Raw genomic sequence first — 12,322 nt, forward strand, 5'->3', positions numbered from 1 at the left:
CTAGAAGTACCATCTGCAGTGAGACACTCTTCTACTTGCTGTTCCCCTCTGTTTCTGAAGGCGTCCTGGATCCACCTCACACTAGTTCTCAAAGCAGTATACTTAACTTTCAGTGCCCACCTCTTGTGGGAATGGGCAGGATCGGTGAATGATTTGAAACTGAATATTAATCAAAAATTAGAACTTTATGGTCATCAGTAGTCTTCTGGATGCTGCTGGATAGCATTATCCTAAATGTTTTCTAATACAACTTTAGCCTAGAGCTGCTGGGATCAATTGTTTGAAAGAGATGACATATAGGAAGTCAGAAGCTATCCACTTCCAGCATTGCAAAAAAACTACCATTAAGTGCAAATTCCTCCTGCTATAAATACTGGTGTGTTAGTTCTTCTGCCTTCTCTTTCACAGGGATTACAGCTTCAGTCAACGTTTACTTCCACAAGTGGATCAACAGCCCTTATTGTAAATAGCAATTCCTCTCCCAGCCCTGCAAGTCTGGATTCCATAGGGAGTGCAATAACAAACCATTCTCTAGTGCTTGGTCGGGGATGCAGTTTGCAAGCAAGTGCTGGCCTAACACAGCATAGTGCTGCCTCAGCTTCTCTGACTCCACCTGGCTCTGATCAGAGTCTGGTCACCATGGGCAAGCTGGTAACAGTTGGAGGAGTAGATGACTCCAGAACCTTAGGAGGAGTCCATCAGATTCTCTTGGGAGATGTACAGACTATTCCAGTACGGATTGTGAACAGCCATCCAGAGCTCAGTAAGTTGCAGTGTTCCAAATAACATGTAAATATATGAAACAGAGTGGGTTTTGTTCTGTGCATCTTGAAGAAAGGAGAAAAATGTGCTGATAATGGGGAACTCCAGCATCAGCTTCTGTCAGCTGAATCTAATTAGTTTTTACACCAATCCAAAACTTACTTTTTGACATAAAAAAAGATGACTTCTTAAACTGCTTATCACTTTCTTTGACCAAATACCAACTTATCTGACAGACACAATATTTTTACCAAAAAATCCTTATATTTAGGTAAAACTATCACAGAATCACAGTATAGTAAGAGTTGGAAGGAGCCACTGGAGATCATCTAGTTCAAAGCCTCTGCTTAAAGCAAGTTGGCCTAGATCAGGTTGCACAGGAACACATCATCTTTGGCTACTAAAAAGATGACTGTTAAGTAGTTTTGCAGGAACATCTATGTACAGATGTGTTAGATCATAGCCTACACCTTCATAATGCCACAGCAATAATTTTTTCCATATGTCCTGATGACTTTTGCAGGTCAACCAAATTTCATTTGTACTAAATTCTGTAATATCCCAAAGATGGAAATAAAAGACTACAAGAAGAAACAAAAGGGCAGATGAAGAAATATACTGAAATTCATACATGTTGAAGCAATATTGGGGTATTTTACTCTAGCAGTACTGTAAAAGCTATGTATTTAAGAGCTTTTCTGCCTACTGTACTCAAATGTTTGTGTAACTGGTTGTTTTCTCTTTTTTATAAGTGGATTTTACTACTCTCCTGAGAAACTGTTTTCAGAGTGAAAGAATTTCAGAGAGGTTATCAAATGCACCTCCTCCATTCTGTTGTCTAACTTATTTGTTCAGTCTAGATGTTGATGCCTCTCAAAAATGTTGAGAGTTTTTTAAAGAAATACAACTTTGCACAAAAATAAATGCAGTAAAATATAAAATGATGTACTGGGGAGGACTAAACTCAATGTTCCTTCGAGATTTCCTCTTTTTTTTCTGCTCAAAGTCTCAGTCTATCATCACCAGCCTAAATTTGGAAAATTGTGAGTTTATCCATATTGTAAGAATGTTGATGCCATTCCAAAGTTGCATGAATGAGTTGCCTATAAAATACTTTTTCTTTGAGGAAAAGACAAGTTTTTGGTCTGGAGAGCATGGGGACAAAGACCAGTCTTGTCTTAAACTCTGAAACATTACTCCCTTTTACTTGAAGCTCAGCAGTGCAGTCAGTGTGTACTTCAATTTTTCTTTCCCTCCTGTGCTTGCTACACATGTGTGCACTTGGTTAGAATAGTCCTGCCTATTCTGGATTTGCTTTTGTCCGAGTGCAAACTTAAGGATAAACTATTTCCTGCTGCAAATGTATGTGCAGTCATTGAGAAATGGCCAAGCATGTTTTAAGTGTGAGTTGTTCTCTAAATCAGCAGGCTACAGAGTTAATTTTTTTCAGCAACAGCACCTCCACTCCTCCTTTCCTCTGGAAAATAAATAAATATTGTAGTTCTCATTTTCCATAGGGAAAACAAAGGACATTTTATGTGAGAGTAATTTTGTGTCTCCAAACATCCTCTTTTTAATACAAGATTTTCAATACTTGAGGGTGCCCTTACTGTAGTAAATTCATGTTAACTTGCAGTATCTTGTAATGCTACATGTCCAGCACAGTAGATGACATAACAGGCTGTCACACTGGACAGTGGTTAACTTCACAAATGCATTGCCTTAAATTTCTGATACATTTGCCTTTTAAATGCATAATATTATTTGGGCTGAAGCATTGTCAGTGGAGTTTGTACTTCAGTGTTTTTTGTTTTGTTTTTTAAGCTGAAGGAAATACAGAAGGTGTTATCTGTGTGAGCCAAGTTAAACAAGAGCCAAGAGAAAAAGCATTGTCTGTGGAGCCAGATAAAATCAGAGACTGCAGTAGTTCCTCAGCTGTTTAAATCTGTGAAGCCTGGAAGGATTTATCAAACTGGAGAAGTCAAAATGTCCCGGAAGGAAAGGCTGGTGCTCTCAAAGTAATGCCATTCTTGTAAAATCTCTTTGTGACGTTCAAAGTAGATATATTTTGCACTAGTTCTGACAGATAGCATTTTGATTCATGACTGATGTGGCTCCTTGCCAATGCCAGGTCATTCATTTGCCATGTGGAATACCACCTCTCTCTTCTAGTTCAAGTTTTGAGTAATTTGGATGCTACCCAAAGGGCCTGGTTTGGTCAACCTTTCTGAAGGTCTTCCACAATTTAATTCCTTATCTTTAGAACATGGATCACAATGCTGGGTTTTGTTTTTCTCCTTGAGTCCCTCAACTATTCTGGCACTACAGAGACCACATAATCTGCCATCTCCAAGACCCCACGGTCCAGCAGCAAAATGTATCAATGCAATTTCGTGACAAAATGAAGGTCCAAGATGATAAATGTCAAAGTGAAGGACATGGATGCTTAAGAAAATGCGACTTTGACCTGATCATAATGTTAATGGTGTGAAGATCAAGGAGAGACAAAAGGTAAGGTTGCCAGGTGAACATAAAGTTGTAGGAGTAATGAGAAGTGTGTGAATTGTAGCAGTGGGTGTTTTCAATTTGACATTTCTGACCTGTGGCTTTATAAGCAGGTTCATTGCTACATGTAGCCTTAGCAGGGGTACTGTGTTAGCACTTGGTTGTAACTAAATTCAGGAGTCTTATCTTACAGAAGGTGATCAGCTTACCTACCTTTTGCTTTATGCACTTAGATAAATATATACATACACTGATAGCGTGATTCACAGAGTTATCAGTTTGGAAAAGGCCTTCAAGATCATCAAGTCCAACCTATCACCCAACACCATCTAATCAAATAAATCACAGCACCAAGTGTCACACCAGTCTTTTCAAATGCTTCCAGAGACAGTGACTCCACCACCTTCCTGGGCAGCCCATTCCAATGAGCAATCACTCTCTGCAAACAACTTCTTCCTAACATCCAGCCTAAACCTGACCTGGTGCAGCTTGAGACTGTGTTCTCTCCTTCTATCACTGGCTGCCTGGTAGAAGAGACTTACCCCCATCTGGCTACAACCTTCCCCCTAGGTAGTTGTAGGCAGTGATAAGGTCCCCCATGAGCCTCCTAAACAACCCCAATTTCCTCAGCCATTCCACATCAGGCTTGTGTTCCAGCCCCCTCACCAGCCTTGTTGCACTTCTCTGGACACGTTTGAGCATCTCAACATCTTTCTTAAATTGAGGAGCCCAGAACTGGACACAGTACTCAAGGTGTGGCCTAACCAGTGCTGCTGCTGACAAAAGGAGTCCCAAGAAAACAAACCAAGTAACATAAATCTAAGCAACACGTGCAAGTCACTATAACATTCAGAAAACAAAGTTATCTTTTTCCAGCAGTGGCAGCTTCTAAAACTGTAGGCTTAAATATATTTTAGCAATATTTAAGCCAAACCCACAATTAATGTCAAACACTGAGGTTCTTAGTTTGAGACAGACATATTTCTTTAAGAAAAAAAATAACACCTGCAAATAATGTGGAATCCATTTAAAGCAGTAAATTAAATTAAACTGATGCCAATGGATATCAATTTAAATAATGACATGGCTTTGGATGTTGAATTCTTAGAGCAATATTCAGAGTACTCTGTATGCAGCAATATCAGCAGTGCTGTTATAAGTTCCTGCTAAGTGGTTAAGAACTTGATTATAAAATTAGATTTTTTTCCCCCTGCATGCTGTAAAATTCAGTTGAAGGATTTTCTCTTTTTCAGACCTTGAAAACAAACTCAAAACCAACCAAACAGGAAATAAAGAAAACAACACCACCACCACCCATTCGCTTGTTTATGTAGAGGTAAAAGTGTTAGAAGTTGTGGTTGTGATGGTTTGGGTGTTACCCACTCCCCACCCCTGTGAAAATCACCCAGACTAGACTCAGCTGAGCTGGAAATTAGAATGAAGCTTTATATTTACAGCTTAGCACAATATACAAGCAGATATTTACAATCTATACAGCCATATACAGAAATATACAAGTTAAAAAGTAATACAGAAACACAACAGCCCTCCCAGAAACCAGAGTCCCCAGGAGGGGCTCCCAACCACTCCTCCACCTCCCTTCCACCTCTCTACCTTATCCCAGACTTTGCCTTATGTTCAAGGTGAGTTTGGAGAATCAGCCAGGGAGGTTAGGAGGTAAAAGAATTACTTAGACAGTAGGTTAGGGAGAAGAGTACAGGCAGCCAGAGCCACATAGCAACTGTGTTATCTATGTTTATGTTCTTGTTTTTAATACATCTCAGCAAGCCTATGAGTGCAGTAGACATCACCCTTGTTTCCTTTTCACAGCCTATAATCTAATTCTTCTCACCAAAACATCCCAGCTAGCTTCAAACTAGCACAGGAGTGCTATATAGAATCATAGAATTATTTCAGTTGGAAAAGACCTCTAAGACAGAGTCCAACCACCAACCTAACACCTGCATGGCAATTAAACCACATCCTGAAGTGCCATCTCCATGGTTTTTGAACACCTCCACAGAGACAGTGACTCTAGTACCTCATTGAGTAACCTGTTCCAATGCCTGACTACTGTTTCTATGAAGAGATTTTTTCCTAATACCCAACCTAAATCTCCCCTAGCACAATTTAAGGCCATTTCTTCTCATGGAGCATGAAGATTAACATTTTCAAATTGTAAGATCTGTTAACGTTCAGGACATTCGCCAACATCATTCAAATAGCAGCCATTTAAAGTCAAGCTTTAATTTTCTTTTGACAATTTGAAGCTAAAACTTTAACAAGTTTCTGTGCTAGTTTGAAGCAGGGTAGAATGTTTTGGTGAGAAGAACTAGATTACAGGCTGTGAAAGGGAAACAATGGTGATGTCTGCTTCACTCATAGGCTTTTGGAGAGATATAAGAGCAAGAATCCAAACATAGTGTGATGGTTTGGGTGTTCCTCGCCCTCCCCCCCACTTCAGAATTCACCCAGACTAGACTCAGCCAGCTCTGGAAATATGAATGAAGCTATTTATTTACAGTTAGCACAATACACAAGCAGATATTTACAGTATATACAGTTATATACAGAAATATACAAGGTAAAAGGTAATACAGAAACACAACTCCCCTCCCAGAAACCTGAGTCCCCAGGAGGGGCTCTCAACCACTCCTGCACCTTCCCCCTACCCCTCTCGACCTTACCCCAGTCCCAAGGAAGGATAGAGGTTTGGCCAGAGGTTAGGAAGCAAAGTGGATTAGCCCAAAATGGAGGGTGAGGTTAGAGAGATGCAGCTCAGACAACAGCCCCAGTGAGAATGGAACCGAGTGTGTTATCTAATGTTTTTATTTCTTGTTCCTATACCTCTCAGCAAGGCTGTGAGCAAAGCAGACATCACCATTGTTTTCTTTCCACAGCCTGTAATCTAGTTCTTCTCACCAAAACATTCTAGCCTGCTTCAAACTAGCACACATAGGTAAAGGAGTTGCTTTCTGTCCGGGCTGTGGGCTGCATTTTTCTCTCTAACCTAACCTGATTAATCCACCTGCTTCCTAACCCCCTGGCTGACCCTCCATTCTTCCTTGGGTACAAGGCAACGTCTGGGGTAAGGTAGAGAGGAGTGGGAGAAGGTGGAAGGATGGTTGGGAGCCCCTCCTGGGGACTCAGGTTTCTGGGAGGGGAGTTGTGTTTCTGTATTACCTTTTACCTTGTATATTTCTGTATATCACTGTATATACAGTAAATATCTGCTTGTGTATTGTGCTAAGCTGTAAATATGAGCTTTGTTCCATTTCCAGAGCTGGCTGAGTATAGTCTGAGTGATTTACAAAGTGTAGAGGGGTGGGTAACACCCAAACCATCACAGTATCACATTGAACTTAGGTTCCTAATGCCTTTATACACAGCATGTGTTAGATAGATGCTGTATATGTGTAGATAACTTAGTGTTATCTTAAAATAGCTTAACTTCTGTGAGATTAACGCTATTGAAGCTTTTCATTTAAAATTAGTGTTTATAGGTTAGCTTAAATTAGAATTTCCTAACAGGATCATACTTCTTATTTGGTTAAGAGTCAGACTTTCATCATGGAAGTGCACAGATAGCCTCCAGTTCTTTGGAGTCTCTCCTACTCAGTTTCTTCGCTGACTTGTTTCTTGCTCTGTCCGTACCTGTTTCTGGACAGCTGAAATCACACGAGGTTCACTCTTTGGTGGCTTTTCTTTGTTGTTACCTGTGCCAATGTGTCCAAAATGGATGTTCTCTGCTGCAGTCATAGGGCTGGAGCACACAGGGAGCAGTCACCTTTCCCAACTCTGTTGAACTGTATACCAGAATAGGTACCTCCTTCCATGTTGCTATGTTGAGTGTCTCCACGGAAGTCTTTTTTTCAAAGTTTAAACTAATGCATTCCAAACTCTGTCACCTTTCTCAGTATCACATACTTTTGGAGAGTTGTCATTTTCTAGAATGCATACTTCCAGAGGAACTACAGATAAAAATTACCAGAAAGAGGTTATTTTTGGTTTTAGTTCTCCTCAAAGCAAACAACACATTTGTAGTTGGAGTAAAAGCTTAAGGAGAGAGAAGCTACTACTCCATCAGTTCTTCCCTGATTAATTGACCAGGTTTTTTAGCAGTGACTGTTCTTCCCACTATGAGCTGCAGTCTCATCCTGTGCTGAATAATATTTCTGATGGTACTTCTATTTTTGATTTAGTGCTTACAGCTGGAGGAGATACTTACGGTACACCTTGAAGTACAGGCTGTGAAATGAATTTTATAATCTACCCTGAAAACAACACAGAAAAAATTGGGAGAAATTAAAAGAAGCAGTAAAGAATTAGTTGCTTTTAAAATCTGAGGAGGAGAGTTGCAGCAAAGTTTTATTTGAAATGCTTCAGCTGATATGTTTTTGTTCTCGGTTATCTTCATTCTCGTAGGATTTCAGTTCTTTACCTTCCAGATACATATTCAGTTTATTACTGTGGTGGGGTTTAGTGTAACTTATTGTACAGGGTTATCCTACCTGGGGGACTGGTCTTGACCTGACTTCAGGTGATCTTGACTCCTCCCCAGGGGGTGGGTCTGAACACTACCAGGTAATGGTTAGCCCGCTCCCCTTCCTAAGGTCCATAAAAGCAGAGGGACTTATATTTGTCTCTTTTTACTCTCCCTCCCTGCTTGCCAGCATCACCATTCCTGTTTCCTGCTGCTCTTTGTCTTACCACGTGGCCATCATCACCATGAGGTGGACAAAACCCATTGCCATCAAATCTGGTTGTATATTTGTATATTTTGTATCTTGTTTCCCTTTCCCTATACCTTTGTAACTTCCCTACCTCATTTACCTTTTATTCATTGTTAAACTTTTCTTCTTTTAACTTCCATATTGCAGTGAGATTATTTACTTGGGTCTGCATACCTTTCCTCTCTCTCCATCCAATTCCTTTTCTTTTGGGAAAGAAGGGGGAAGAGGGAAGGGCATCCTATAAATTGTTATTGGTTCTATCAACTGTGTTTGAGTCTCTGGGAAATTTAAATTAGAACCTAGACACTTGTCCTCTTCAAAGAGTGTGTTTACATTTGTTTTCTTCCTGCTGCTAGTGGAGGAACACGAGCTCATCACCTATATCCATATTCCACTTAACATCTTTGTTCATTACATTTTACTGAAAAGACCATTATATACATGAAAAAATGTGACAAGTAACTGATACTGTTTTCAGTGCAGTTAAATTTCTTTGGATACAATACTCAAAGCTTTTTTTTTTTGAGAAATATATGTAGCTTGGTGCAAAGTAGCTGGCAGTTACTTTGAAACAGTAGATGTTTTTCTGATGTTTATTTTTCTTGTGGTTATGAACATGGGCTTCAAAGTACTGTAAATGAACAAATTATTCTCCCAGTTTGTCCTCTTTGGTTACTCGTAGCAGTGACTGATTGGCTTTATCAGAAGGGTTATGTATGTGCATGCAAAGTGAGTTTTTACTAAAATGTAGAGTGCTGCAGTGATCACAGAATCAACCAGGTTGGAAGAGACCTCCAAGATCATCTAGTCCAACCTATCACCCAGCCCTAACCAATCAACTAGACCATGGCACTGAGTGCCTCCTCCAGGCTTTTCTTGAAGACCCCCAGGGACGGTGCCTCCACCACCTCCCTGGGCAGCCCATTCCAATGGGAAATCACTCTCTCTGGGAAGAACTTCCTCCTAACATCCAGCCTATACCTACCCTGGCACAACTTGAGACTGTGTCCCCTTGTTCTGTTGCTGGTTGCCTGGGAGAAGAGGCCAACCCCCACCTGGCTACAATGCCCCTTCAGGTAGTTGTAGACAGTAATAAGATCACCCCTGAGCCTCCTCTTCTCCAGGCTAAACAGGCCCAGCTCCCTCAACCTCTCCTCATAGGGTTTGTGCTCCAGGCCCCTCACCAGCCTTGTTGCCCTTCTCTGGACATGTTCCAGCACCTCAACATCTTTCTTGAATTGAGGGGCCCAGAACTGGACACAGGACTCAAGGTGTGGCCTGACCAGTGCTGAGTACAGGGGAAGAATAACCTCCCTTGTCCTACTGGCCACACTGTTCCTGATGCAGGCCAGGATGCCATTGGCTCTCTTGGCCACCTGGGCACACTGCTAGCTCATCTTCAGGCTACTATCTATCAGTACCCCCAGGTCCCTTTCCTCCTGGCTGCTCTCCAGCCACTCAGTCCCCAGCCTGTAGTGCTGCTTGGGGTTGTTGTGGCCAAAGTGCAGAACCTTGCACTTGGCCTTGTTAAAACTCATCCCATTGGCCTCTGCCCACCCATCCAGCCTGTCCAGGTCCCTCTGCAGGGCTCTCCTACCTTCCAACAGATCAACACCTGCTCCTAGCTTGGTGTCATCTGCAAACTTACTGATGCTGGACTCAATCCTCTCATCCAGGTCATCAATAAAGATATTGAACAGGACTGGGCCCAGCACTGATCCTTGGGGAACACCACTAGTGACAGCTGCCAACTGGATGTGGCACCATTCACCACCACTCTCTGGGCTCTGCCACCCAGCCAGTTCTTGATCCAGCACAGAGTGAATCTGTCCAAACCATGAGCTGCCAGCTTGGCTAGGAGCTTCTTGTGGCAGACAGTGTCAAAGGCTTTGCTGAAGTCCAAGTAGACTGCATCCACAGCATAAAAAGGCATAAAAATTCACACATGCATAGCTCTTGTTCAAGGCTGGCAGCCTCTTGGATGGAAACCAGCAGTGGTAATTAATCCTTTTTGTGCTGTAAAGATTGTTGCAGTTTGTACAAAATTTAGAGAGACAAATGTCTGTATATGTGTGTGTAAATATATATTTATATATTAACTCAATGTATAATATTCCTATTGAAATGGAAACTGTGTTTTCTTTTAAAGTAATGGCCTGTCTTGTGGTTATGGGGTCTCATGGGGAGAAATGCAAGAGTCATTTCAGGGCACTGGTTTCTGGAGGTGAAGGACGACAAGTAGGACAGCTCCAGGAGGACCAGGTGGAAAAAGGTCCTGTGTGATAAGCAAGGATCCTATGGGGTGGGATTGAGGGGTCTGCACTGTGGATGCTCTGAGGCTCTAGAAGGGAGTTGTGAGGCCATCCCACAGATTCAGTGCAGCTCCTGAATCTCTGCCAGTAGCAGATAAGGCAAGTTCATGGTAGGAATTTATAAGTGTGGAAGTAAAGGGTAGCCTGTTCTACTCTGAAAACCAAAAAAAGTTGCTTGTGTTTTGGTGAGTACCAAGGGCAGGAAAATTACTTTCTGTAGCCTTGAGATGCCCATTCTGGTCTTCTCTTGGAGCTTCAGCCCAGGAGTGTAGGCCTTTTTCCTTTGCATGGTACCAAGGAAAACATACCTTTTCTTCCCAAGTGAGCAGTCAGTTAACTTGCTGCTCTTCTCATCCCTCTGACTGCAGCATTATGTATCTCAAGCATGCTCTGTATCTCCCCAAGTCCATCTTCCATCATGCTTATTAGGGCTTCCATTCAAGTCCCATGCCCTCAGGCCTGCTGATTCTTAATGTTTCACTATTGCACTGTTGGACCAGCTGGTGAGTTCACTGTGAAAGTGAACTGTAGTGAGATTTGCTCCTGTCAGTTTTTCTTCCTGTCTCCTAAGGATCCTAAGTCCATATTGCTCAAATCCTTTTAACTGCATTCATTTTGTCCTTGCTTGTTTGGAGGCTTATCATCCTTATGTGGATGAGTATCAGGCAGCCACATTTCACAGGACATTTCTTATATTCACAGCAACAAAACAGAAGAAAAGGATAGTTTCTGCCAGCTCTATGTTGAGAAACTGGCCTGATTCCTCCAACATCACTTCAGTTCCTGATTCTGGCTATGGATAGTATCTGGGTGTTGACTTGTCTGTCTGTTGGCAAATGTACCATTTTCTCTCTTGTGTCAAGTCAAACAGATGTGTTCTCAGTTAGGATTAGGTGGGAAGATTTTGTTCCAAAGTTTTCATAGGAATAAACTTCAGAGCCTATTCCTGTGGTAATGATCATCTCCAGCAAGAGTGCATCTCATTAATGAATGAAGTAAGCATTATCCAAAACAGGCTGTGTTGGTTATTTTATTTATTTTTAGCTCAGAAGCTATCCAGCAGGTCTATCCAATAAGCAATTACTGAGATATAATTTGTAGGGAGAAAGAGAGGAAGGCAAAAATCATGTCACATGACAGGAGCATGTGGGGGGGTGTTATCCAACATATGCTCTTGCACCTTAGTCTCTCATTCAACTTCTAATGCATGTGAAAAGTGACATGTTTGGGTTTTTTACGGGATTTGATATGTTTCCTGGAGTCTTCAAAGGAGTGGAGAGCCCTGCAGAGGGACCTGGACAGGCTGGATGGGTGGGCAGAGGCCAATGGGATGAGTTTTAACAAGGCCAAGTGCAGGGTTCTGCACTTTGGCCACAACAACCCCAAGCAGCGTTACAGGCTGGGGAAAGAGTGGCTGGAGTGCAGCCAGGAGGAAAGGGACCTGGGGGTACTGATAGATAGTAGCTGAAGATGAGGCAGCAGTGTGCCCAGGTGGCCAAGAGAGCCAATGGCATCCTGGCCTGCATCAGGAACAGTGTGGCCAGTAGGACAAGGGAGGTTATTCTTGCCCTGTACTCAGCACTGGTCAGGCCACACCTTGAGTCCTGTGTCCAGTTCTGGGCTCCTCAGTTCAAGAGAGATGCTGAGGTGCTGGAAGGTGTCCAGAGAAGGGCAACAAAGCTGGTGAGGGGCCTGGAGCACAAATCCTATGAGGAGAGGCTGAGGGAGCTGGGGGTGTTTATCCTGGAGGAGGCTCAGGGGTGACCTCATTGCTGTCTACAACTACCTGAAGGGACATTGTAGCCAGGTGTTGGGTGGCCTCTTCTCCCAGGCAACCAGCAATAGAACAAGGGGACACAGTCTCAAGTTGTGCCAGGGTAGGTATAGGCTGGATGTTAGGAGGAAGTTCTTGCCAGAGAGAGTGATTGGCATTGGAATGGGCTGCCCAGGGAGGTGGTGGAGGCACCGTCCCTGGGGGTCTTCAAGAAAAGCCTGGATGAGGCACTTAGT

At 42.4% G+C, this 12,322-nt stretch overlaps 1 protein-coding gene across 1 annotated transcript in view; it reads left to right on the forward strand.

Annotated features, from left to right (window-relative positions):
- The window catches only part of CARF (calcium responsive transcription factor), a 37,997-nt gene that overhangs the window by 21,903 nt on the left and 3,772 nt on the right, over positions 1–12,322 (forward strand). The window contains exons 12-13 of the mRNA XM_064160951.1: positions 409–763; positions 2,587–3,273. Coding sequence (XP_064017021.1) covers positions 409–763; positions 2,587–2,705 — 474 coding nt within the window. The 3' untranslated portion in view covers positions 2,706–3,273. The remainder of the gene's footprint in view (positions 1–408; positions 764–2,586; positions 3,274–12,322) is intronic.

This window comes from Pogoniulus pusillus, chromosome 2 (assembly GCF_015220805.1).
Source record: "Pogoniulus pusillus isolate bPogPus1 chromosome 2, bPogPus1.pri, whole genome shotgun sequence".
In the NCBI taxonomy this organism is placed as follows: Eukaryota; Metazoa; Chordata; class Aves; order Piciformes; family Lybiidae; genus Pogoniulus; species Pogoniulus pusillus.